Raw genomic sequence first — 27,509 nt, 5'->3', positions numbered from 1 at the left:
GCTGGACTCTGGGAGCTTCACAGGTGAAGACATTTGTTTCTCAATTTGACTTTGGTCCGATTTAATGAATCACCTCAAGGACTGTTTGGGATTAGGGACAGACTTTATGTTAAAATAAAATCATAATATTACAACTAGAAATTATTTGAATATTTTGTATTTTTATAATGATAGAAAGGCAGAGTGACTGAAATGTGACCAAGTCTTGCATAATAAAGTGATGGGACTCTAGAATAGTGAACTTGTAGGGCCTGACTCTGTATCCAGTTCATCATCTCTTGATAATCTTGATGCCATAAATAATACTAAAAAATGAAAATACTTATTTCTAACATTGGTCAAATTATGTCCATAAATGTCAAGGATATTAAAGCAGATTTTTTTTGGAGATACTCAAATAACTTGGAGAAATACAAGTGGCAAACTATTCAGATGCAGCGGTTCTTATATGTTGGAATACTGTGAGAAAAAAATTAGTTGTCCAGATCCTATCTAAGAAGCTTCTATTTTGGTTGGACTGGGGAATGGCTGGTGATTCTTCTAATTAAACTCATGATAGAAAATCTTTAATCAAGTAGAAAAAAAAAATGGATACCAAGTGTCATTTCTATGTCAACTTTAACTCCATAAAACATCTGACTGCATGTAAACTGGAGGCAGAAGAAAGGGAGAGGCCCGAGTCTGGGTGACTTGGAAATACACTCCACCTGTCAAGACACCTCCAAAATTAGAACCATAGTTAAGGATGCTGAGACTGCCCGCAGCACATAGGGATGTGTGTAATGTCATTTAATAAGATGACATTTTAAAAAATGAGCTGAGTGTTATTTCCTAGTTGTTAATTTCTCCAAATATCAATGTTGAAATTAGTCTGCTGCAGGCGCAGAAACCAGGGAATTTCCAGATGGCCCGCGTGTGGCCTGGTCTTCTCCCTAGGGCCACGGAGTGGCTGCGCAGTCACAGATGAGAGCTGGTACACAAGTACCCGCCTTCCTCTCTTCTCTGCAGGGCCTCCAGTGTTTGTTTTCTGCTGTGGCCTGTGGGTGCCCCGTGGGACCGGCCCCATTGTTCCACCAGGGACCTGTGCACAGAACACCGGCGTCTGCTGACTCCCCTGGTCGTGCCTCATCTGCCCTCCTCTCCCAGGACACCTGCCCAGAACAACTGCACTCACAGCTTCACCTTGGGGTCACTAAGCCCCTGTGACTGCCACGTCTTCTTGTTGAATCGCCCCCTTTGTCATTACCTGACGCGCCTCGCTCTCCCTGGGAACGTTCACCCCTCCAACATTAACACAGCCACCCACCTTTACGTGCATCTCTGTAGTGTATCTTGTCCCTCTACTTTCCACCTCTAGAATCTTAGGTTTACAGTGCATTCCCATCCAAGTTTGCTCGGGAGATGAGACTGATGAGCCACCCCTCCCCTCAAGTGCATGGTGGTTGCTGTCAGCCAGGACACTGGCTCAGGGGCTTTATGTGGTTAGGGGTTGGGACAGTGGTGAGCCTTATGAGGCTTGGATCTTTCACTGGCACTAAAGGAGGAAGCACCCAGCCTTGCTTATCCGCTTTTCCAGATAAGGGGCAAGATGGGTGGGGGAGGGGCACGGTGGGTGGGGGAGGGGAGGGGCTTCAAAGCAGTGGGGGGGGGGCAAGTGTCAAGGAGTGGAGCCAGGCCCCTCACTAGGCACCACAGAGTTGGTCTTGCTTTCTAAATGCCATCTGAGACTCTCTTTTTATCAATGTGTTTAAGTTATTTTTATTGAATAGGGTCATTAAGTGGTTGGATTGAATTCAGGCATCTTAGATTGAACTTGTTCACATGTTCCTTTTCTCCTGTCTGCTTGGTTTGAGACCGAAGCAGTTTTAGGATTCCATTTTATCTCCACCATTGGATTACGTCGCAGATCTCTTAAAAAAATCTTCAGTGGTTGTACTAGGTAGGCAGTAGACATCTTGGGGTGATCATGTTGTATCTTCAAATCATACCAGTTCCATGAAGTTTTAAACCCCTTGTGATGGTGGGTTTAGAATCATCCTGTCCCATCGTTTATGCGATTGCTGTGGTGTTTGCTGGCCACTGCCCTTCACCTGCCCCTCTCCACACCGCCATCTGACCTTGGCAGTAGATATCTGGGGCTTGGCACCTGGGCCTGCTGGCCGGGTGCCCTGTAGCTCTCGGGTCCGGCTCCAGCTTCCATCTGAGGGGAACCCTGTGTTCCTGTCTTGCAGATGCAACCTCACTGATGCTGCCCCTCTCCAGCAGTAACAGACGGCTGACGATCTTCACCCAGGACGCTTTCCTGTCCCACACGGAAAGAGAGAGTTTCGAATTTTCCTTTGCCTTGGTCTCAGTAGGTCACCAGGGCCCTGAGGGAGGTCAGGTTTGCTGCTCTTTCCCCAGTGGTTGTAGGATTTTGTGGAAAATGGTCTGCACGGGGCTTGGTACCTGCACTCCTGGACCCAGACTTTCTCCACTTTTCCACCTGCCTCTAGAATCTCCCATAAGCACCTGAGAGACATCCATGGATTAGAGTCTGTGTGGGTGTGATCTTCCCCTTGGGGCTTTTACACTCTTCCCCTGGCCCACACGTGGCCTTGAGCACTGTCCACTGACAACACATGTATGATGACACCTTCCACCGCCATGTGAGCCAGTGTCCTGTGGCACCTCTCCCTCAGCAGGCCTGTCTCCATCAGAGGACACGCCCAGTAGCCAGCAGACCAGCCTGCCAGGCAGTCTCCCGAAACCGCCTCTCTTCAACCTTCTCTGTCTGAGAGGATGGACACATCTCCAGCCCAAGACACAGATGCTGATTTTGTCTCCAAAATGTCATTTATTCTTCCAACAGAGGCCACAGGTGCCAACATTCCCCACCCAGGCCTCTGCCACCCGCACCGCTCAGTTCTCCAGCCTCCACAGTGAGACTCCTCTGGGACCTACAAACAGCCCTGTCCTGCTCCCGTCTCCTGAGGCTGGCTCAGCCTCCCGGTCACAGCTCCGTGTGGTCGCTCTGGGGGCGTTTCTCTCCTGCCTCCCTGGCCCTGAGCTCAGTCCAGAAAGCCACTTCCTTGTCCTTCAGCCCCGCAGCTGCCTGGGTGGTGGCACCGATCTGCAGGTACCCTTCCTTCTGGTCGTACTCTGGCCAGTGGGGCAGCCCGTCTCCGTTGGGGTTCCTGTGAACAGAACCAAATGGAAACTCCCAAATCCACTAGTCGTCCCCAATTCCTGAGATCTGCAGGGATGCCCTGGCTTATCTCTTCCACAGGACCCATCCTCATGCAGAGTCGGGGAGCTCTCCATCTCTGGGGACAACGGTATGCTCCCAGGAGACCAGGTTCACAGGCGGGGGGTTTATCACTCACACTTTGGATGCTACCCCTCCCCAAAGGTGGGCCCCACCCCATGCCACCCACCCACCCACCCTGCTCCCTCTTGGCCACCAGCCTCACCCATTGCGAGCAAAGTTGGCCCAGAATTTCATCACCATCCTGCTGAGGTTGGTCTCCTCCTCTGAGGCTCCCTCTGAGGGGAAGAAGCAAAAAATGCTTGGCTACTCAAGCTGTGCTCCCTGGGCCAGCAGCAGGGGATCCCCTGGGAGCTCCTAGGACATGCAGACCTTGGCCCTGACCCAGCTGCCGGGTCCAAGTCTGCATTCCTCTTGGTGAGCTCCTCCAGCTGGAGAATGGCTGCTCTAGTGCCCAGGGGTGGCCTGCGGTGCCTCCAAAGCTGATGTCCTTTGTCTTCCGTGCCCACCTGCCCTGTACCTCCCCACTCAGGGTCCTAAGGCCACACCTAGGGTTCCCTCTACTTAGCAGGATTGCTGACTCTTGGACCTTTTCTTAATCTGCTACATGATTCCACATTTTTAGAGAGTCTGAAAAATATCAGACCTGCCACCATCCTAGGGAGTCACCCAAGTGGGGGGCACCTGGTGTGTCCCAAATATTCATGGGTGGGACACAAGTCATCTGCAACTGCTGAGTTAACATATCAAAGATATTGTGAAAGCTTTTCTTGAAGTATGATGTTACTAAGAAACAACAGACAAAATATATGAATTTAAGTTTTATAGACTGATATATGTGACATTCAGTTCAAGGTTAGCACCTAATCTAACTTTCCCCTCTTGCTGGCATTCTGTTGTGAGTAGAGAATCTCGCAGTGGCAAGCAGTGACCCCCGGCAGACTCTGCAGGTGACCCTCCAGCTCCCAGGGCAGGACTCTGAGACTCTGTGACTCTGGGATGTGAATACACATCCTTCCTCTTATGGAGGACGTACAGAGGACCCCAGGGCTGCTCCGCCCTGTCACCATGAGGTGGGAAATTAGCAATCTGAGAGCAGGAGACGCTTGCTCAAGGCCACTAGAGCAAGACTGGAACCCAGGCCTCCTAACTAACAGCCAGCAAGGAGCAGTTACCTTTTAAAAATGGGGATCCAAAGACTGAGAAGAGCTCATCACCGTGGTCTCCTACCACTGTCGCACGTCTCCTGTGTGATGCGAAGCACGGGCGATACTCAAACTCATACATGTAGGTGGGGGCTCCAGCATCTGAGGAGACAGGGATTTGGGCACAGTGCATGTTATCAGACCCAGCTGCACGGTCTCAAGGGCTCTGGCTGTGCAGCAAACCCCTGGGCGACAGCATGGTGGAGGAACTGAGTTCCAGAAAGTGCAGTGACTAGCTCGGGGCTGCAGAGTTAGTTGAGGTGGAATTGGAAATTGAGCCAGATATTTATTGAAGGACAGAATAAAGGGATTAAATGAATCAAATCAACACACTGGACGTGTGTTGCTGAGAATGCACGAGTCCTCCTTCCCTTCACAAATTTCCACGACCCACTAGGGGCCTCTTATTCATCTCATTTTGCGCATTTCCAGTGTTGTTCTCAACCACTAGTGAAGAGAGAAGCAAATCCAAGCTGCCCCTCTGAACATGAAGATATTTGAAGACAAATATTCACACAGACAGAGCAATCTGCCTCTTTTGGTTCAAGAAAGCACAAATCTCACGGATTTCCATTTCAGTCTCTTGCACATCCTGCTTCCTGCTCGGCCCGGGGACTGTTAAGGGTTAGGTGATGCCAGGCTCTCTCTGCACCAGACACTCCTGCCCAAGTCCTACAAAGATGCCACCTTCCCCCCCATGAGCTCACTGGGCCCCCAATTCCCTACTCCTTCAGGACTAACTCAGGGACCCCCAGACTGGGGACCGCACCGTTTTTTCATTCGTCACAATACGCACATCAGAGTGGCTCCTGGAGTAGAAGAGTCAGGCCCCAGATCAGGCTGGTGGAGAAATTTCCAAAACCACCCTTCCCGTAGGTACAGTAGGAAAGTTGCGAAATGCAGAATAAGAAAAAACAAATAGCACTCATAATCCCATGGTTCAGAGAATCTTGAAGAGTTTAGGAAATAGGACATTTAGGTCTCTACAATGGCATCATGCTCTGTCACTGAGGGATCTGGGATAATCACTGCTGCCCGCCTCAGACATTCACCAGAATGCATTTAACAACATCAGTCTTCACTGCAGGGGAACAAAGCGGAAGTCTCTGGACCGTCCCCCTCAGCCTGCATTGCTGCCCCTTGGTTCATCAAGCAGTGCCGGTGGAGAGGAGTCCCTCTGTGACTCGAGTCACGTGTTAGGCACCTGCTGCAGCTTGGGCAGAACTCAAGTCACAGGGTTTCACCTGGTGTCTGCAGGCAGTCCTTAGGCAGGGGCTCAGAACCTAGTCAGAGAGGAACGGACTCTTGTGAGTCAGAGGACCGAGTTGAAGCAGCAGGCGGCCAAAGCTACTTTTCATGACTTTCTACCCACAAATGTGTTCAAATACCGTTTGCTAATTTGTAATTGTGGGTGATGTGAGCGTCACCTCTCAGAATATCTCCTTTTCCTCTGCTTGCCCTTCCTTTGGTCACCTGCACTCATAGCAGGTAACCAGAACTGCAAAAGCTAAAACAGGGGAAGGGGATTATTCTGGCTGGTGTTTGTCATACTTATAACGTCCTGCACTTCAAAACTCCTTTAGCACATTAGGGTGAGAAGTCTGGACCAGATAATGATTTCCTGGTTTGACACTAATTAATAGGACTGGTAACAAAAGAAGGGTCTTGGGAGCCTCTCCAAACGGTCCCTAGAATATGAAACGCCTCCCACCTAGGTGAGCTCACCTATCTCTAAAGATGCCCTTGGACCACACAGCCCAGGGTCCCTGTTGGATGGTCCTATAACAGACCCCAGTGTTGTGCTCGGCTGACCCACAGCAGCACATACCAAGAAAGCAAACCAGCATCCACGCTGGATGCTGCTCCTCCCCATGCCTTCTGCAACCTTCTTCCTTTGTCCTCCTGATCCTATAACCCAGTTACCCACCTCTACTAGTTGACCACTTTAGTGAGAGCTTTGACCTTGAAAACTTTCCAAGACACATCTTCCAGTGCTTGCCTTCCAGTCCCAGGGCCCCAGGGCAGGAGCCCTGTAGTGTGCACTGCCTGTTCCTTGTTCACGTCCCTGTGTCTGGGCAGGCCACCCGGACGTCCTCCTCCATCATCTATAGACCTGGACTCAGCCCTTTATCAGGTCACTAGGATCTACTTTGCCCTTGTTTGCAGAGGTCAAAATGCTGCAGATTAAGCAACCCAGGGAACAGACTTCAACCCGTGACAGAGGACACAGTGGAGAAATAACTAGCTCCCTGCTGCTCTGTGGGACAACCCTGGGGTGTGTTTGTTATTTGTTTCCCACAGTTCCCAGTTGGGAACAAATGCAGGGGACATGTGTTTGGCCCTGCATAATGATTGGCTTCCTTCTCTTCCTGGGCCACCTCCTCATCTCCATTCTAGTTGAATACAATTCAATACCTGCCATTAGATTCTTTCCTCTGTCTGCTAGTGGCAGAAACAAGACAGGACAGTGCCCCACCCGAGGACATGTGGAATCAGACTCCAAGACCTGTCCCTCCGCAGTGTCCACAGCTGTCTATGCCAGGAGAGGGCCAGTCCGATACCACTGCTGGTGGGTCAGAGCACCTCTCCCACGTCCAACCTCTGACACTCACCTCTGTGGTTACGGGCCACAATCACAGAAGGGACACCAAAAATCACATCTCCCATCAAGTCCAGGAAAAGCTCTTTCTTTTTGACAGGGTTGTCTGTCCCTCCTAAATACTTCTCAATGGCCACTGGAGTCAGCTCCTCAGAGAGGTTCTGAAATCATCAAGGAAGAGACACCCCCAGTGGAGGGCAATGCAGAAGGCTCCCTGGCTCTGAACCTCTGGGGTGGCGAGGAGGGAAAGGCAGAAACCCGGGGAGGGAACCCGGGTCTCAGGGTTTTTCTGCTCTGGAGATGGTCTGTGACTGGGGGGACCTCAGCCCTTCTTTGTTTCTCAAATCATTCCCTCAACCCTTACGACCATCGGGTAGGACTTCCTCAAGAGTGATGTGGCCATCTTCTGGTCCAGGTTGCCTTCGGAGAGTGGATAGCCCATCAATACCTATTTAAAAAGAAAACAGGGGTGTGCATGTGTAATCCCTCAGGAATCAACAGGAAGAACTCAATCAGCTGGTCCAAACACAAAGGCAGAAAGAAGGGTCTTTTGGGGTCTCCATGTTCATAGGTGCTTCATGAGTTTGAAAAGAATCAATAAATCAAATGGACTCATGCACAGTAGCTCAAGGGATCGAAAGAGGAAGTCTTAAATCAATTTATTTCTCATTCCCGAGACACAGTGGTCATTGAGCACGTGAGGGAAGTGAGACCAGCTCAGGGAACCACAGACCACACCCAGCACACTCAGGTAACCCAGGGAGCCAAAATCCGCCATGATGGATTGTCCCTGGGCACAACCTCTGAAACCGTTCTGAAGTGAGAACTGCACAATTCTCCACGTGTGACTAACCCCCTCCAACCTCTGCACTCAGAGATTGACCCCCATCTAGCATGGCTTCTAGAGGTTTGAGCTCCTGACCCAGAACTTCCCAAATGCCTGCCTGTGATAAAGGTGTAACTTCTGGGAAGGACTTACTTCAACTAAGCCCTGCGCTTCCTCCCATGAAGTCTGTTTGTCCTGCAGCTGATCCTGGATCAAGGAATCCCATGGCCTAAGCCTGTGGCTCCACCCCTCACCCCTCAGTGCCCCCCTGGGCACTCCCCGGCCTCGAGCCCTCTCCAGGTTTGCTGGTGGAAATCTGAGTTCAGGTCGTCCTGATCTTAGCCCAGCGGCTCCTGTATTACTGTATCCCCATGGCTTTAACTGGGGTCCGCTTTTGTATAACTTGAGAGAAAAAAAAATCTCCTCTTCCCTTTTAGAAGACAGAATGAACTCAAGGAGAAGCAAGGTTTCTGAATCCTTGCGATGAGAACGGGGCTGGGGATGTGGGGACCTAGGAGTCCGTGCCCAAGGTGGACGCTGTCGTGCGTGGGCTCTGAGTCCCCTGAGCTTTCCAGCTCCTCCCCCTCCAGAAACACTTGGTTCTCCACCTTCACGATTATCCTCCGGCTGGGCCTCCCTCCTGTGCATTTCAGGATTCTTGACTAGAAATCCAATCGAGGAGTGTTTGGGGAAAGGGCTTCCCAGGGTCACTCTACTCAGGAGAGGGTTCTGTCCTCCTGGAGGTTTCCAAGAAAATGTCAGTTGGTCCCCATGGGACTCAGAGGAGCTGGAGATGCAGGAAGCCATGGGGGCAGAGCAGGAGGGAAGCTGGTGAGGCCGCAGTGGTTCCTCTGTCTAAGGGGCCTGCGCCCTCACCTCGGGAATGAGCCAGCCGAACTCTTGCTTGTTGATTCCCACCATGTAGGGGACGGTGTTGAAATTCTTATCAGCCAAAATCTCTTCCGGTGTCTTTGGCAGCAGCACTCCGTCAATGACAGTGAGCATGGAAGGTCTGCTCTAGGTAAGAGAGTGGACAGAGTGGGTTACCACCACGCCTGTGAAGCACCCAGGGTCCCTCTGACTGTCTGAGGGCTTGGCCGGCACCAGACCCCTGTGGTGAGGACAGGGCTCACAGAATCTCACTCAGGGGCCTAACAACGGGACTAAGACTGTGAGACACAGACAGAAGAACTTGGGGATGTAGCAGTGATAAGATGATGGTGGCCAAGATGGAGGAGTGGAATCCACAACCACATTAAGATCGGCACCAGGGATGGTTGTACTTTAATGGGCAGCGTGCAGTCTGTCCACGTGCGTGTGAGTCTGGTCACCTGTAGAGTGGCAGCGAGCGCTGAGTCAGTGAATGCTGAGCGAGGATCTCCAGGGAAGAGAGAGGACAGGATTCTAAGATGCTGCACAGCTAATGTCACCAGCCCCTGGCACAGGTTGGGAGGGGGAGGGGAGCGGGAGATGTGAGAGCACCCTGGCAGTGTCCCTGGGGCTGGGAGGAGGAGGTGTCCTCAGGACTGAGACCCTCAGGTCCCTCCCTGCTCAGCTGATCAAACCTGTGGCCTCCCAGGAGACCTGTCCTCCTAGTGAAGCCTCCTCTGCCCCTTTTCCTGTTCGCTCTGCTTCCTGAGCGTGGAAGAACTGGTGCTGGTCCTCCCACGGGGCCTTTTGGGAAGCAGCACATGTAAACATGAAGGGGAGAGCTTGGTCCAGGGGACACAGGTGCAGATGGGAGCAGTGCACTGGGAGGCAGGGGAGCGGGTTCCAGTCCTGCCTCTGGCCCACCTGGCTGTGTTACCCTGCAAGGGACCTCCCCTCTCTGGGCCTCAGCCATATGCACAGAGGAGTGGCTGGAATTCCACAAAGGAGAATTCGTTCATTCATAGTGAATTGGAGCTTAAAGGGCTTAAGACTCAAGACCTGTAATCAAGGAGCCAAAGGGCCTTGCTTCTCTTTGATCTCTATGTAAATTAAGCCTAGAAGGTGTCTCTGTGAAGATAAAGACAGGATGTGGGTGAGAAGCTTCCTGGTATAAAACGACTCCTCTGACCTGTGCCCCGTTGCTATCAGGTCCTCCCACCTGGCGCCTCCTTGACTGGACTCAGGGAACATGGATTCCACTGGCAGGAGCAGAGGGTGCAGTTGTGGGATGGGGGAGGGCCAGGCACCAGCCAGGGAAGGAGACTCAGGGGAACCAGAGTCAGGGCCCTGGGGCTTTGGGAGGACCTCTGCTGTCAGACCATCCTCCGCTCCAGTCCTGTCAGCTCTTTCCTTCTGGTAGTAACTACCACATTCCCACTAGGAAAAGTGACATCATGGTGACTGTGGTGGCAGGATTGATGGGAGATGGGGCTGGAGGCAGGATTAGCCTGTGAAGAAGACACTCGCTCCTCCCCATCCCCTCATCCCTACTCACACCTCATGGGTTCAGGAATTCACATGTGACCTAGGATCTTCCCGGTCCCTGCACACAGGTATTAGTGTATTGATGGATGCAAGGCAGTGTCTGCTCGACAGGGTTCACCCCAAACCTACTGTTGGAATTTTGGGAATAGAAGGTTTCTGAGAAGATAGGATGAGAGTCTACGCTGCTGTTGTCTTTATCCTCCCCAGGGAACAAATCTTCACAAAAGCCAACTAAGAGTGGAGAGCCAGGGTTAAACCCAGGGTGATTCTCTATCATCTTTCCAGTGTACCTGGCTCCAGCCATGCCCTACACCATTTGCTTATGAACCTTGCACTTACCTGGGGATTTTGTGACAATACAGTGTTTTGCCTGCTCAAAGTACATTGAATTTTCACATCTTGCATTAGAAAAACCCTCACATAAACTCACAGAAACACATTCCAACTCCACACTTTCCCTTTGTCACGTGTGCCAAGGCCACAATGATTGCGTGGCATACGTCAGGTAACAGATCTGACCTACATGTAGTAAAGGACCACTAGAAATCCCTGCATCATGAATTGTAGCTCCTCCAGCAAAGAATGTTGTGTGATGTGTGTGTGTGTGTGTACATGTGTGTATGCACCAAGGACAGTCCATAATCATGGAAATACTTCCAGAACTCAGAAAATCTCAATGTCCTGGAATCTTAGGTTCTTTGACTTCATCGGTTATTTTCATATAAACTGGGTCCTCTTGTGCCACACAGAGAATGACTAGAATATTTGCCTTTTTCTGGGTATTATGAAACTGCTGTGTCTTAATTCTTGCAACATCATGATCATCTTATTTGATCCTGATGAACCAGAATCCAAGCCCCAAGGCCCCAGTGGATGCACTCCATAGAATTATAGGTAGGACACAGAGATATGTTCCCCCAATAGCCTCTAGTGTCCAACCTAGACAGAGAGGCCAGGAGTCCCTGAGTCCACATTAAACTTTCCTCACTGGGAGACTAGTTCCCATTGGTCCTGCATGCTGTTGTTCTGTTTTCCTGCATGTTTTCTGGCTGAACTTCCCTTTGATGAGAGACTGTCATGACCATCCATCAATTCTCAAATGTCACCCTCCCTGAAAAGCACTCCTGATGATTAAAACGGATGCATCCACTCTCTGATCTGCCACAATTAACTCACCATGTGTGGCTGTGTTTCTCGTGGATAGCCCTTGGTGAGCAGAGGCTTTGTTCAATTTACGTCTGGATTTTCTGCCCTGACACCACCCTTCGTTATTCTTTGAATGGATAGATGGATGGATGGATGGATGAATGGATGGATGGATGGAGGGATGGATGGATGGAGGGAGGGAAGGATGGATGGAGGGATGGAAGGATGGATGGATGGATGGATGGATGGATGGATGGATGGAAGGAAGGATGGATGAATGGATGGAGGGATGGAGGGATGGATGGATGGTTGGAGTCGGCCATTACTAGTACTATTGATGAATTGGAGGAATATGTGAATACACAGTTGGTTACTAACAGACAGTAACAAATGCATCATTGATTCTGGAGGGTTGAGAAACAAAGTACAGATATATGTTGGATGACTGACTCACAAATGATGGACAGATTGAAAATAGATGAATGAAAAATTATAGATGGATTGACAACTAGACTGATGAAAGGAAGTGAATGAATTGGATGGATGGAGGAATGGATGGAGGAATAGATGAGAGATGAATGAATGGATAGGAAAATGCCTATCTTAGAATCCTAATTAAGTCACAGTCTCACAAAAATCTAGAGAACATGGCTACTAACATTAAAACTTAGAGTTTCTAAAACAACCAAGATAAATTGTGCCAACAACCTGAAAACGTGGAACTGAGTATCCCAGCCCCCAAATTCAAGAATGGCAGTTCTATGTGATAGTGTGATTCAGGAAGACTGAATCAATGAAACCTGGGATTAAGTACATAGGATGGGGCCTACTGAAATGAGGCACCTACCATTCTCATTGTAATCTCCAAGAGCTCTTCTTCTGTCTTCTGGCGCATGCAGTGAACGATGATTGCCGACGTGGTGGTTTTACACCCAGCAGCAATAGCAATTTGCTGCACAGATCACAGGCAATAGGATAAGAGAAATGTCCCTTCTCTCTATTAATGTAGAAAGAAGCCCTGTATCTCATGGCCAGCTTCTGAGGGCAGCAGAAAACCCCCTAGACCACCAGGTGAGGGTTCTGGGTTGCAGAGTGTTACCTGTGTTGCTAACTGGAACTGTAGCATGGACTAGCTTATCTCTGTTAAAATGATGCAGTGTTCATCCCCAGCACCATAAATAAATAATAAGTAAGCTGGGAACAATGTTCCCAAAGTTGAATTCAAGGGAGGCTCTTTGGAGTCATTATTAAGAGCTTTCAAATCCTTCTCCTCTCCTTACTAGTTATTTGATCTCCAACAAGCCGCTCGATTTACATGTGCCTTGATTTCCCCCACGTACAAGAGGGTAATGATTACACCTTTCTTAGAGGAAGGGCTGAGATATGTACCATGTTTCCCACTCACTAGAACCTCTGCAGAGGGACGGAGAACTGGGTAAGATTATTCCCTCATGTACACTTCAGAAAGTATGGAATAAGATTTAAGTGTGAGTCCCCAGAAGACCTTTTTGCCCAACTGTTCCCTCTGCAGAGATCCCTTGAGGACCGCATCTGAATCCCACAAGAAGAAAGTCCCCCAAAGATTGAAGATCAGAGGAAATGCTACAGGAGCTGTCCAGGGCAAGACCTACCTCAGCCACAGGCTTGATGCTCCTTGTGACCAAGGCAGCAGAGAGGACCACTGCACTCTGTGAGATGGCTCTGTGGAAGAGGTTCTGGGCCAGGGGAGACAGCACCTGGCAGGGGAGTGGAGAGGAGGACGATTATGCTCATGGGGAGGTGGTCAGAACCCTGCTTTCAGGTCCTGTCAGCCTGCTCCTCTTCTCTGGCCAATCACCTGAAGAGTTTGGGGTCAGTGAACATGAAATCTGCCTCCCCTGTCCAGATCTGTCCTAGCTACACCTTCTCCCCTGTCGAAGCCACAAATTACGTTGTTCAGTATCCATTACTCAGAATTCATTCTAAAAATGTGATTATAGAGGATCTTAAAATTTCTAGAAATATACATGTTGCTTATAATAGTAAAAATTTGAAACAACATAAGTTCTAATATGAGATTAGATAATTTTCATTCTTACCATGAAGTATTCTACAATTATTAAGGATAATATTATGTAAGTTTGTTTAACATTTAGTAAAATATTAATGTTATATTATGGTCTATTAGAAAGGTAATTATTTTTGTAAAAATTTACCCAGCACATATGTAGATGACAGACAGAGAGAGAGAGAGAGAGAGAAAGACAGAGACACAGAGAGAGAGAGAGAGAGAGATTGGATGATAGAGCGATAGATAAAACTGTGGCAAAAAGACTAGAGAAGTTCATGTCAACTCTTGCTCTCAGACACTGTCCTTCGGTTAGGGCACTATGGATGACTTCTTCTGCTTTAAACTTTGGTGTATTTTTCCTTTTATTCCTTACTTTAAAAACATGAACATTTTCCTCTGTGTAGACTATGAAACCCACACGCTTCCAGAATAGAGTGACTAGGCCAACCTTCTGCTCAACTCTGAGGTCTCGGAGGAATGACCATGGTCCAGTCATGTTCCATGAGTTCCCTCAGGATCTCCCAGCCCTGTTTCCTACACCACTAACTAGGACACCTCACGCCCCAGGCTGTCTCTGTCACCACATTCAGTGTTCCTTCCATCAACAATTCCAACTTCCATCCCTGCTCTTTTCCTCCACCTCCCAGCCCAACTTGTCCCTCAGCCCCAGAGAAAGCACCCTCCTCTCTAGGCACAGAGAGCTAACACCACTGCAAACAAGGCCATGCTGGCTCTTGGGGACCATGTTCCCTCAAAGCATTGACCTGCCTGGGAGCTAAACAATAACTTCTTATCCAAATCAAGTCTTTGACTCTTCTTATTGTAACTTATGCCCACCCATACTTACCAAGAGAAGTGAGGTAATCTTAAAGTTAAAATGTTAGGTAGGAAGAAGAGAATGCAGTCAAATAGGAGTAGGGGGAAAGTCATTGCTATAGGCTCTTGGAGATGCTTGTGGCCCCAGCACATGACTTTGAACCCAGATGCCAAGAAGAGTTTATGCCTTGACACTCCACCATCTAATATGCTCCCTGAGCAGAGCCAGTCCTGAATCCTAGTCTCACAGGTAACGCTGCCTGTGGCTGAATTGACTGGTCTCCAAGAAGTCCCATCAGCAGCCTCTTCAAGCCTGGGGAGGGCGCCTAGTACCAGGACCACTTACAAGAACAGACACACTTTGACCTCCTGCTGACTCTCCAAAGATGGTCACAGAGTCTGGGTTCCCTCCAAAGTTGGCAATGTTGTCCTGGACCCAGTGCAGAGCAGCCACCTGGTCCAGGTGACCCCAGTTCCCCCGACTGTGCTCATCCCCTGTGCTGCAAGAGAACAGAGTGGGATGGAGACAAAGATGTCATGGTAAGGTTCTCAAGTTCAGAGTTGAACTGGGGCCCTCACTGAACCTTCCAGAACAAGGCTGGACACTGCATCCTTGACACAGGAATCTTCTCCTGTCACTCCTTCCTGTACCACTGTTAGTGTGAGGTCTGCATGCATTCTTCCAGAAAGGGTTTACTCAGCACCTACACTGGACCAGGAGCTAGTGCACATCTGGGAAGAAAATAGGCAATATCTATGGCACCCAGATCACACTAAGGGTGACAAGTAAACAGATGGAAAGAGAACATGGCAGTTAAGGAAAGTGATTTGAGGAGAATAAAACTGGGTAAAAGAAGAGGCAGGGGACCTTTGCCTTTGGAGCCTGCCATTCTTGCAATCCATCTCTGGACTCCCCTTCCTCTATCTGAAGGCCTGTGTTACTCTCCTGCATTATCTGTCACCCTTTGGCCTGTGGGTGCTAGAAGATCCATAATTAGAACACTAGGCACTCTGAAAGCCAGTAACTATAATTGCCTTTACAAGTGACTCCCGCTCCTCCTCAAAATGGTGTAAGCAATTGATCAAAGCACTGTGGTATATTGAGTGGGTTCTTCTATAAGGAGATATTCTCCTGGTTTGGGACATGGGATAATGGAAAAAGCCTACTAAAGCATACTCCACACCACAGTTGGGGAGACCCCTTCCAACAGATGGGCAAACCTCAATATAAAAATACAGACAACATAGGAAAACAAGGAAACACATCACCTCCAAATGGTGATAACTCCCCCACAACTGAATCTGCAAAGATCAAAGTGGATGAAATCCTGGACTAGAATCAGAAATTTGAGAGTTAAAGTGACCAACAGACTAAAAGAAGATCTAAGGAATGAACTAACTGAGAAATTACAGGAGGTGAAAGATCATTTCAGTAAATATTATGAGAAAGAACCAATGAGAAGTGTTGGATATCAAAGTCTCAATAAATCAAATACAAAAAGACTATGGTCAGAATACTCAGGAAATTGGTGCCCACATTCAGATACCAATCATAAGAACCACTGTGATGTGAGAGAATCCTGAGACAAAAGTTGAGGATGTGGATAATTTTTGTTGTTGTTGCTGTTACCAGGGACTGAACCCAGCGCATTTAACTACTGAGCAACATCCCCTGCCCTTTTTTAATATTTATGTTTTTATGTTTTATTTTGAGACAAGTTCTCACTGAGTTGCTTAGGATTTTGCTATGTTGCTTAAACTGGCTTTGAACTGGCGATCCTCCTGCCTTAGCCTCCCCAGCCACTGGAATTGCTGGCATGTGCCATGACACTTGACTGGATAAACTTTTCAGTGAAATACTAGCAGAAAATTTCCAAATGTTGGGAATGGTATAGATATATTAATATAGGAAGTATTCAAAACCCCAAATAGAATAGAAAAAAAGCCCCTCCCTGTGGCACATCATAATTAAAACATTGAACATGGAAAACAAAGAATAGCAAAGGCTTCAAGAGAAAAATGTCAGTTCACATTTAGAGGTATGCTCATCAGAACTGTTTTCTCAACACAAACTCTAAAAGCCAGGAGGACTTGAAATAAGGTATTCTGAGTCCTGAAAGAAAATAATGACCAACCAAAATTGCTATATTGATCACAGCTGTCCCTCAAGTATCTTTGCTTCGGTGGCTGAATGGTTTGGATGCAGTTTGTCTCCCAAGGGCTCCTGTGCTGCAGTCTGGTCCAGGATGTGGCGGTATCAAGAGGGGACAGAACCTGTAAAATGCCAGGTGAAGTGGAAGGCGAGTATGTCATTGGGGTGCCACCCCTGTAGGGGATTAAGGAAGAGCTCCTGGAACCCTGGTTAGTTGAGAGAGGGAGCTGTTATGAAGACAGCGAGACTCCCCGCCTGCACCCCTTAGCTCCCTCTCGACACGAGAGCTCTTCCTCCTGCAGATGCCTTTCCTGAGAATGTTGTCCTGAGAACAGCAAAGGTCAAGGAGGTCATGTTCTCCCTGGAACTGCCATTATCCTTATACCTGGACCATTCGACCAGCTGGACATGAGCGAACGGTAGTCCTTGCCAGAGGCCCAACTGATGAAGCTCCCCAATCTGGCACTGAGCAGAGTACATGCCTTTTCTTTATAATTTGATTTATAACTTTTTGTCTCTTTATCCAGCTTTGGGCAGATGGTTATGTCAGTTGGAATTAGGTCAATGAGAAGTGCACGTGCAGAGAGGAGAGTTCAGCGCCTTACCTGAAGAACCCCCACATGCCCAGTCGGTACTGGATGGTCACCACCACCACATTCTCATGGGCAGAGAGGGCCAGTCCATCATAGGTGGATGCCCCGCCCACCACCAGTCCACCTCCATGGATCCACACCATCACCTGGAGAAAACAGATGCAGCCAAACTACTTATAGACAGTAGAATAGAGAAGGATGACTGAGGGTGATTGGATTCCCTGCTGACATCTTGGCTGTGAATCAAGTCCACCTGTGCTCAGTATGGTTCCTAAAGGCAGTATGTCTCCTCCTCCACTCTCCCTGCTGGGGCCCAGGCCATCTTGCTGCTCAGGGCGCCTGACTTTCTCCCCACGTCCATGTGCCACATCCTTCTAAGGCCTGTAAAACTGAGAGGATCATCACAGGAAGAGCAAAGACCAAGGACACCGTGTTCCCCACGAAATGCATGGTTCTTGTTTGCAAAAGCTCACACAGCGGGGAAGAAATGGGAGTGGATCAAATAATTTGTAATAATACTGCTGATAACAACCAAGAACTCATAAACTATGCACTGAGAATTCTTTGCAACATTAAACACAACTTATTCATTTCACAGGAAAGCAGAGCATCCATGGACCCAAGAGCTTGCAATTAATTAATAAGTGGCAGAAGTAAGATTGGATCCAGGCTGTCTGTCAATAGGGCCACGTGCTGAGCTGCCCAACTTCTGCAGCACATTGGACAGCACAGTGAGTCAGCCCTTAGGGCAGGAGGAAGGGCCCACTGAAGCTCTGACTCATGTTCCAGGAGGCTCGCCCTGCGCACTCAGCGAGCCCTGAGGTGCAGCCTGACCATCAGCATCAGACACTCACTCGGGATTCTTCCCACTAGAGGAAGCAGAGGCTGAGGGAAGTTGAGAACTTGCCCAACATGCTCCACCAGTCCATGGCAGACCCAGGATCTAAGCCCAGACCCTGCAGTTTTAGGAAGTGTGTCCATAGCTGGAGAGTCTCCTGCCTCCAGGCTCCTGGATCCCCTGTTTCTCCTGCACCTCTGATCCCTGCTTCCTCCAGGGAGGGACTAAGGCAGTGTCATCTGAGTGGAAGCTGAGCCCAAGGGCAGGTCAACAGAGACAGGCTGAAGAAGTCAGGGCATGTCTGCACCAGATGGCAAGATCTGGAGGGCAGGGGCTGCTGGGAAAGGCCTTAGGCTCCTGCTCTGCCTATGCCCAAAGGTCAGTTTTGCAAATGGCGTCACGGAGCGCCTAACAGCAGCACAAGGGAATGAGGAGGGGATTTTTCCTCACCTCATTGTATTTGACAAAGTAGAGGGAGGTGGTCTTGGACCACCTTCCAGCCCCAAGGTCACACCACCTTCCCAGCACCTGGCTAGTCTTCCAGGCTGTTCCTGGGTCCCCCCTCTTCTACCCCTCACCCCGTATGGTCTCTTTTTCCACTAGACCCTCTTCTTCCTGGTCCTGGCAGCCCACCCAAACTCTGACCTTCCCTCTGACCTTCCCTTTGTTAGGGAAATACTGACTCCTGGTCATCAGCCTGTGCCCAAGGCAGTTAGGCAGGGAGAGGGGCTACAGGAGCATTTCAGACATTTGGCCAAAGGCAAGGAAAGTGCTTCTGAGATTGTCCTGGGCTCTACCTCCACACCTCTCTCTAGGGAGAGAGGACATGGACTTCAAGGGGACAGTGGAAGTGGTCACTGGTGGTGGGCTGCAGAAACATGACCCACGTGCTCCATTTCCTAGTCTGTGCTCAGATACGCTGGTCTAAAGATGAGATCTGAGCTCCTGTACTGTCCCTTCCCCCATCTCAATTTCTCTACCTACAAAAAAGGGTGAAATTGCACTTTAAGTTTTTTTTGTTTTCAGCTCTAATATATTTGAAATTATGTCTTAGCTTCTCTGGGAATCAAAGTCTTAATCTAATAACTCAGAATAATCTTTTTGTCCATTGTTTATTGTGAAAGAGCTTGAAAACGTTAAGATGTGCATTCTTGGTGTACAGCAACCTCTCTCAGATGCTTGAGGTCACTAGTGGAACTAAGATAAGGAAGACAGCTATTTCCTGTGGTGGAAGGAACCCCTGGGCCCCGAGTCACTATGGCCCTGAGTGCCCTGCTCCAGGCTGCCTTAGCCCCTTCCTTCTGCACAGCCATCTCCCTGATGCTGGGGCTCACAAGTTCTGGCGAGGAGCCACGCTTACCGGCAGCCTGCTTCTCCCTCTCAGGTCTGCAGGAGTGTAAATATTCAGGTAAAGGCAGTCTTCAGAGAAGGTGAGCAGAATGTTCTCCTTTCTGAAGGTAAAGAGCTCGGAGAGCACCTGCGCCATCTCCACATCTTGGGAGCACCTGGGGAAGCAAAGAGGAGCTCTGAAGATCTACCTGATGGAGGCTCAGGGTGTCCCTGGGGCAGACCTTGCTCTGGGAGTGTCAAGTCTCTCAATGGAGTTTTGTCATATGACTTGAGAAACCAGAATGGGCAGAAGGGTCTCTGAGGGCCCTGCTGAGAAGCCCAGGACTCTCTAGAATCTCCCTGGGATATGTAAGTGACAAGGACTTGGAATGGAGTCCCTTTCTGGATACTGAGGGGTGGCCTAGGCCAAGGCAGGGAGGCTGCCCCTATGCTGACCTGCCCTGAGACATGACATTTCCTACACTCCCAGGACAGGGCCATGTCTCTGCTGGGCTTTGTATGGTGGGCTGCTGCATTCCGCCCACCTGGTAAGTATGTTAAGTCTGTGGGACTTCCTTCAACCAGACTCTCAATGACAGACATTCAGCTGTGAGCAAGGTAGTGGTGCCATCAACATGAGACCACCCCAGAAGAACTGCATTCTAGTCTTGCCACTAATGTGCTGGGTGACATGGGGTGAATTTCTTTCCTGCTCTGGGCTTTACTCTTCCAGGTGACAGTGACAGGAGTCTTTCCTATGGATCCAGAAAGCCTGACATCCTAAGATTCTCTGGGGCCAGCTATCCCATGAAATCACAGTTGGCTACCCTGACAAGAGGTCTCCAAAACCCAATGCAGAACGGATCTGGTCAGGGTTGCTGAGTTCCCCCAGTTACCGGGCCCTAATGTAAATTCTGATGTGCTGACTCCTCCAAGCCTCGGATCATCCACAGGGCATGGGTTCTGTGATTATCTCCACTTTTCAGATCCAAACACCAAGGCACAAAAAGGTTGGAGACCTTTTCAAAGGTCCCATACCCAGGAACATCCATGCCATGCAGTGCTCATGTTTCCAGTACCTTATAAACCGTATTTCCCAAACTCAAACCAGAAGCGCAGAAACACTGTCCCTGGAATGCAGAAGAGGTAGCTGAGGAGTCAGGTGCCAGGAGGACACAGATGTCAGTTAACAGAAGTGGACCCAGGAAAACTGCTTCCAGATTTCCATCCTGGAGAAGTTCTCCTAGACCACACATATCCAGGAATATGTAGAAGGATTTACCTTTAGCATAATTATAGTGTCATTTATGATGCCAAGAACTTGTAAACCACCTTAATGAACCCAAGAGGAGAGATGAAGTACATGCAGTACATTTTTTTTTTTTTTTTTTGAATAGGGATTGACCCTAGGTTGCTTAGTTACTGAGCCACCTCCCAAGCGCTTTTGAAATAATCTTTATTTAAGACAGGGTCTTGCTGAGGCTGGCTTTGAATTTGCAGCCCTCCTACCTCAGCCTCCTGAGAGTGCCTGGATATCAATTTCTGTTTAATACCTAATTCAATGTGTCTCTTAAGTGTCAGATGGGGACATTAAATGGAAGAGAATAAAGTTGTCATACTGATCAAAGAGCAAGTTGGTCACCCAAACCATCTGTCTGAATAATCCATTCCCAAGGAGGAGTGGGCAGCCAATGAAAATCTGGAAATGAGACTTCCAATATTGACAGCAGTGCTCCCGGGGCAGGAGAATTGCAGGTGATTTTTGCCCTCTTAACTTTGCTTCTCAGCTTTTCCTAACTTTTCTTCTGATCATGAAGTAAAAACAGTGAATGCTATTCTTTTTTTTTTTTTAAAGAAAAAAAGAACACAGCCAGAAGTGGGATCCTGGACATCAGAAGCACCTTGCCAAGGACAGGAATAAGGGATGGAATGACACCTGCAGGTGTCGAGAGTGCTCTGGGGGTGGCCATGAGCCTCACTGGAAACTTGGACTTCTGTGTCCAGGTGGCAGGGTGACTGGACACCACACTTGCTCTGCCCGGGACGAGAGGGATCTAGACACACCTGGGAGTTGAGATGAGGTCAAGTCACACGTCCAGGGCACCCCACACAGGCGACTCCATCCAGCACACTCCGGAAGCCCGTCAAGGTGCATGTGCACACACAAAGGAAGGAAGATCTCCTTTCCTCCATCTCCTGCTCAACTGACTCTCCCCCAAGGCACTCATCATAATCCAAGATGTCACATGATTCATGGATTACCTTATATATTGTTAATTAAGTCTCTCATCCCTGGAGGAAGCCCCACAGAGGCAGAGATCTTTCTTTTGTTCACTAATGGACTCTAAGAACCACAACTTGCCTGGGATGCAATTGATGGTCAAGAACCATGTGCAGAATGAAGGGCTCTTGACATCCCCGAGAGGTCTGGGCTGTCTCAGGGCTCCGCAGTGTACTCGAGCATTCCAGAAGAAGGCAGAGCCAAGCAGAGGACGGCCTCCACCCCTTCCTGCAGCACTGGGTGACCACCCCCCAAAACAGGCCACCCACTTACATAGGAGGGTAGGAGGTGGTGTTCTTCACGGAGCTCCAGGGCTCTGCAGGCTGCGGTGGAGCAAACCTCAGGGATCCCAGAGGGGGCTTGGCAAAAGGGACCCCCAGGAAAATGGCCACAGGCTGGGCAGATCCCTCCAGGCTGACGTACTTCCCCAGGACTTTGCCATGAACGGTGTCCACCATGGGTGGCGAGGACGGGTGTCCTGCTGGACATGGGGGCAAATGAGGACATGAGAGGGGAAAGGCTAGTCCTGGTCCCAGGTGGGTTTTGCCACTCTCTAGGCATGTGACATTGAATAAGCGACCGCAAACCTCTAGACCTCTGATCCTTTTTAAGTAAAATAGGGATGAGGAAAGTGTCCTACCTCACTGAAAGCTCTGATAGAAGAGGTCAATTGGAATTGAGATACAAATGCATCTGGCCAGATGACAATGATAAAAGGAGAAGTTCTGGGCATGAACACAGCCTTTGTTTCCCTCATAGAAGTTTCTGGAAACATGTATCCACTAGGATCCTGGTGCAGAGGTGCATGCTGGTTGAGGGGATGGACACAAGTCGGCCCTGTTCTCAGGAGGGCTGACCTTCTAGGGAGAAGAGGTCCAGACATACTTGACATGATTCTGGGAAGAGAGAGGCCATGTCCTGGTCAGGAGACCAGGGAGAGGCTACAGGCAGGAGAAGAGGGAGCAAGGTCTTCTGATCATGTGGAGCTGGGATTTGCAAGGGGAGAAGAGAATGAGGAAGATGGAATGGGGAAATAAAGGAGCAATAAGAGGAAATGTCAAGGATTGGCAACAGGAACACACAGCCCCGGCTGAGAAAGGGTGTGTGTTCCTTGACTACCAGGACACGGAGTCCCTAGGGAGTAGAAGACAATTCTGGAATGAACAGGTGCACGTCAGTAAGGGCCTTGGATGTTAGGTCAGGGATTTTAGATTTTATTCACTGGACAAATTAACAGGCAGGAACATTCTCGATTAAACCACACAATCAGCTTCTAAAACATGCTCTGGTAGCTCTAAGCAGGAGCCATTAAGAAGGAGGTAGACCAGGCATCAGGTTCCTGTCTGCTCCATTCCCTCCATTCTTGTGGAGGAGACAAGTGCTCCTCATCTCCCTGCAGCTTCTCGCCTGACCTGCTTCCACCTGCTGTGGGACCAGAGGGAGCTAAGCTATGGCAGGTGGATTTCAGACACTCGACCATGGCCACCCCTGGAGTCCTCTCCTGTCTGGCCTCAATGACCTCAGGTTCTCAGAGCACCCATCATGGGACACGGTTACTACCCTCCTGTCCTCCACGATGCTCCTCTTTGCATAAAGTCAATTTGTCCACATTCTCCTCAAAGTGTGTGGAGAGGAAAGAAAAGATTTGTTCTAGCAGAAGAATATGAAATGTCTTAGAAACCAATTTATGAAATAATATCCATGTCTCATAGCACCAATAATCAGTTCCATAGTGTGAACAGAGAGGTTGTTTTTTGTTCTTGTGGTTAATTATTACAAATAACACCAGGATGAATATGGAAATATGGTTCGCAAATTACAGTGTTTTGATTTATGATGGAAAAATCATTGATGCAGACCAGAGACCCCCACCCGAAGACCCTTACCAATATTAAGCAGAGCCCCCGACTATATTTCGGAAAAATAAGTTCCTCTTCTTGTCAGAAAGCTTTTTTCACAGGCTAGGAACAAAAGCTTCTACAGAGGGCATTGTGGTTGATACTTTCTACTTTTTGTAAATGGCAGGTTTGCAGAAAGAAAAAAAAACTTGTAAAATGTCTGTCTAGTCTAAAAAATAGAACAAAAAGCACTTCTCATGTAAACCTTCAAACCCCTCAAAGAATTTCCAGATACTTCATCCAGAGGACTTTCTAGATAGAGACCCTCTGGACCCTGCAGCCAATAAACCTGCTTCCTGAGCATTTCTCGAGTGTCCAGTCTTATCTGTCCCACATCGTCATAAAACACTGAGTTCATCAGGAATAACCCCCCTGTTAATGCAGAACTACATGAACATCAAGAAGAGCAACCAAACCACTGGAATCGCCTAGAGAAACCAGCTTACAAAACATGCTTTGAACTCCATTTGTGTGAGGCATGAGATTGTCTCAGTCAGCTCCTGAGCCTGGTGACTGCAGCTGAGGTCTCAGCATGTTTATCCTCCCTGCACTGTCTGAGCTGGATGCTCCAAGTCCAATGCTAAGTCCAGAGTGGGAGAACCACTGCAGAAATAGACCTGCATGCCTCTGCCCTGCACATAACTCGACCCAACTTGACCCGTGGAAGTGTTTCATATGTGCTCCATGATGGATGCATTTCGGAAGAACTCACCCCAAGCAGTGCAAGCAGAGAGAGAGGCCAAGACCACAGAATAGAGCCACATCCTGGATGGGCAGCAGCTCCGGGACAATGAAGACTCTGTGCTGCTAAGAGGCAAGGTTCAGTTCATGCTCCAGAACTGAAGGCCTGCCCAGAATCCGCCCACTCTTTCATGTTGCAAAAACTACAGTGACAGAAATACTCTCTCTGTTCTAAAGAGTTTATCAGGCATTGATTGGGAAGGCCGTGCCTACCTAGTGTTCACCCTCTTATCTAAACTGTCCCTACGCAACTCTCAGAGTACAGATGGACACAAAGGCACCCAACAACTTCTTGCATAAGACCTTCTTCCTCGCAGGAGTCCAAACTTTGCCCTGTGACCTTCCCTAAGAAGGCTCCAGCAAGTTGAACCTTCAAGCAAGGCCAAGGTTTGTTCTGGAGTCTTGAAAACAAGCTGGGTAATTTTTGATCAGCTCTCACCCCCAGAGCTGCTCAGTTGGGTAAGAACATATCTCTCAGCTTCCCTGGGTCCAAATCACTCCTGGACCAGAGAGCAGATGGAATAGTCCCTATGCCCCAGAGCACATTGAAATGACTCAAACTAACCGTCTAAACTCTGCTTCCCCCATCTCCCACTCCCTCCCATGAAAACCAAAATAAAGCCTCTTGTTCACATTCCCCCTTGACTGTATGATCTCAGTGATTTCCCATGTGACCCACATGCACAAAGTGTCCCTAGACTTGGGAACCTTAAGTACCAAACTCTCTGTAACAGCAGTCATCTCCTGAGTGTATGGCCCTGACTTTTCCGGGCTGAAGTAATAATAATAAAACCTATATATAAAATCTTTGTTGTCCAGGAGTAATTCCAGAGGTATGCACCTCAGATGTTCACTTCTTTAAAGGGGATAAGAGTCCAAATGTGTAAAATATCTGAATGGCCTCAATCAGGAAATGCTTAGATAATTTAGCATTTATCCTCTGGGATGCAATGTAGGTATCAAAAATGTGGAGATATTACTTTGAAATAGTTAGTTTTAAAAATTCACCATTTTCCTGTGAGAGAAAGAGATCTGGCAATTTCTCTTCAATCCCAAATTCTTCAGAAAGAGAGCAAACTACAGTTTTCAAAAGTATAAACGCATCTGGACAAACACATGCAGAGGCAATGACAGCATTTTGGAAACTGGAAGGTCAACAGAGCAACCAGAAGTAGAACTGAGAATATGAAAGTCAGTGAGCAGGAAGGAGGAAGACCCCAGCAAACACAAAAGTGGAATGGAGACTGCAAAGGTCTCTCTGGAATGCAAGGTAATAGGGACCCATATAAATGGGGGTGCAAGTAACCCACACATACAGAGATAAGAAGTGCAGTCCACTCTTGTAGATCAGCACCCAAACTAATTTTCCCATGGGCTCTCAGCATTTCTAATCCTACAACTGGCTCTTGGGACTCTGAACACTTATTTACACTTGAACAACAGAAGCTCCTTAGCAAGGGTCAGCATAATGTGATTTCTGTCCAGAGATCTGAGTTTCAAAACAGTGACATTTCCTGAGACTTGAGGATATGACTGCAATAATGATGACCCCTGATGAAGTCCATGCCTGGTCACCCTATTAGTGATCATGATGATGGACTAGGGTGTCCTGGATCTTAAGTTACCAACCAACCATCAGTGACCTGTTTTGGCACATGTACTCCTTTCAAGCAATTGTTTCATACAAGAAAATAAACCAAGGAGATCGACAGTATAAAAAATGATCACATGAGCAAAAAAATGATCACATGCAGCAGTTATTCTGAGAATATCAAGTATTGACAACAATACAGAACAATCCTTATTCTACTGGCAGGAGAACAAATTGGAATACACATCAAGGAGAAATGCATGGATATTCTCATTAGAAGACGTGTCCAAGAATATTCATTAAAACTATTTATAGGTAACTGGGCCAATGGGAGTGTGGATGGAAGTGTGTTTGAATCTATGAAATAAATAGACTGGGAAATCATCTAGAAGAAAAATTGGGAATAGTAATGTCTTTTTAAAGAACAATTTTAATATAGGATGTGGATTAAGTGTAAGTGAGGGCCTGCCCAAGACTGTCCACAGCATCTGTACACTGGTCCAACCAAGTCCACACCAGGCTTCCAGACCCTGGCCTGCCTATGCCCAACTGAGACTCAGTGGCCATGCTGCAAGTCCCCATCTACCAACATGATTGGAAGCTCGTGCTGCCATCTTGGATTGTCCCTGAAGGGAATGCCACCATCTTAGGGTGGGGCAACTGCTGGAGACTGGAAGCTCTTTGTCAGATAACTCTCTTGCATCAGGATTCAGAAGACTGGGAGGTTTGAACAGTAAATGATTGTTAGACCCTGGACTATTTTTTAATTTTAATTTTGTACCTCTTCATTTTTTCTCATTCTATTTTCCTTTTATTTACCTGTTTCCCTGAATCTCTTTCTCCCTTTTCTCATGCTAAAAACCAACTTCTTTTGGTCCCACTCTCATACTTCCCATGATCTAGAACCTGTTTATACTCACTTCTTATCCATTAACATTACACCCTACACCCCTCCCCATCTTCTTTGTCCACCACTAATAATTGTAGAGTTCATGGAATTCCTATTGGAATTCTGTAGATAATAATCAAACTCATGCTACGTGTTTATTACAATATTGTTAATGTCTTCATACAGGCCATCTATTTTAGGACTGTGTATTTTTGTATTGGTGCTGCTAATTTGATCTCCCCCTTAAAGAAGAGTTAGTGGAGACCTACAGGGTCACCATCAGCCTACAGGAGGAAAATGCAATACCTCAGATTCTCACTGCTAGAGGGGAAGAAACAGGAAAAACATGAAAAAAACAGGGGAAAAAAGTGTCCCATACAAACCGAGATGCTATTTTCATAGAATCCAATGACAGCATGGCAGTAGAAATGTCAGAAAAGGAGTTTATAATGTGCATAATTAAAATGATCCCTGAAGCAAAGGATGAGATAAGAGAGCAAATGCAGGCAATGTATGATCACTCCAATAGAGTTAAAAGAGCAAATGCAGGAAGCAAAAGAGCATTTGAATAAAGAGATAGAGGATTCTGAAAAAAAAAAAAAAAAAAACAGACATACTTGAAATGAAGGAAACAGTAAACCAAATTAAAAACTCAATAGAAAGCATCACCAATAGAATAGGTCACTTGGAAGACAAAATCTCAGAAAACAAAAACAAAATATTTAATCTTGAAAATAAAGCTGACTAAAATGAGAAGATCATAAGAAATCATGAACAGAACCTTGAAGAATTATGGGATGTCACTAAAACACCAAATTACAGAATTATTGGGATTTAGAAGGGCACAGAGAAACACACAATAGGATTCAACAACCTGTTCAACAAAATAATAT

General features: G+C 47.9%; 1 protein-coding gene across 4 annotated transcripts in view; it reads right to left on the bottom strand.

The window, feature by feature from the left end:
* LOC306649067 (liver carboxylesterase 1-like) overlaps nt 1-27,509 on the bottom strand; it is a 162,535-nt gene that overhangs the window by 50,464 nt on the left and 84,562 nt on the right. Inside the window, exons 1-13 of one of the 4 annotated variants that reach the window (XM_079119703.1) lie at nt 24,108-24,263; nt 21,771-21,978; nt 19,248-19,392; nt 17,062-17,195; nt 14,651-14,804; nt 13,070-13,174; nt 12,286-12,390; nt 8,754-8,894; nt 7,416-7,499; nt 7,065-7,212; nt 4,423-4,554; nt 3,453-3,525; nt 2,814-3,176 (exon numbers count right to left, since the gene is read on the bottom strand). In XM_079119703.1, the coding sequence (XP_078975829.1) occupies nt 2,993-3,176; nt 3,453-3,525; nt 4,423-4,554; nt 7,065-7,212; nt 7,416-7,499; nt 8,754-8,894; nt 12,286-12,390; nt 13,070-13,174; nt 14,651-14,804; nt 17,062-17,195; nt 19,248-19,392; nt 21,771-21,978; nt 24,108-24,159 (1,665 nt within the window). In that variant the 5' untranslated portion in view covers nt 24,160-24,263 and the 3' untranslated portion in view covers nt 2,814-2,992. Of the gene's footprint in view, nt 1-2,813; nt 3,177-3,452; nt 3,526-4,422; nt 4,555-7,064; nt 7,213-7,415; nt 7,500-8,753; nt 8,895-12,285; nt 12,391-13,069; nt 13,175-14,650; nt 14,805-17,061; nt 17,196-19,247; nt 19,393-21,770; nt 21,979-24,107; nt 24,304-27,509 lie in introns of those variants that run through there. The other 3 variants (XM_079119705.1, XM_079119704.1, XM_079119706.1) reach the window with 3 other exon arrangements.

This window comes from Sciurus vulgaris, assembly GCF_902686455.1.
Source record: "Sciurus vulgaris genome assembly, chromosome: 17".
Classification (NCBI taxonomy): Eukaryota; Metazoa; Chordata; class Mammalia; order Rodentia; family Sciuridae; genus Sciurus; species Sciurus vulgaris.
The sequence above is the reverse complement of the archived record's forward strand: the minus strand, read 5'-3'. Positions and strand labels throughout refer to the sequence as shown.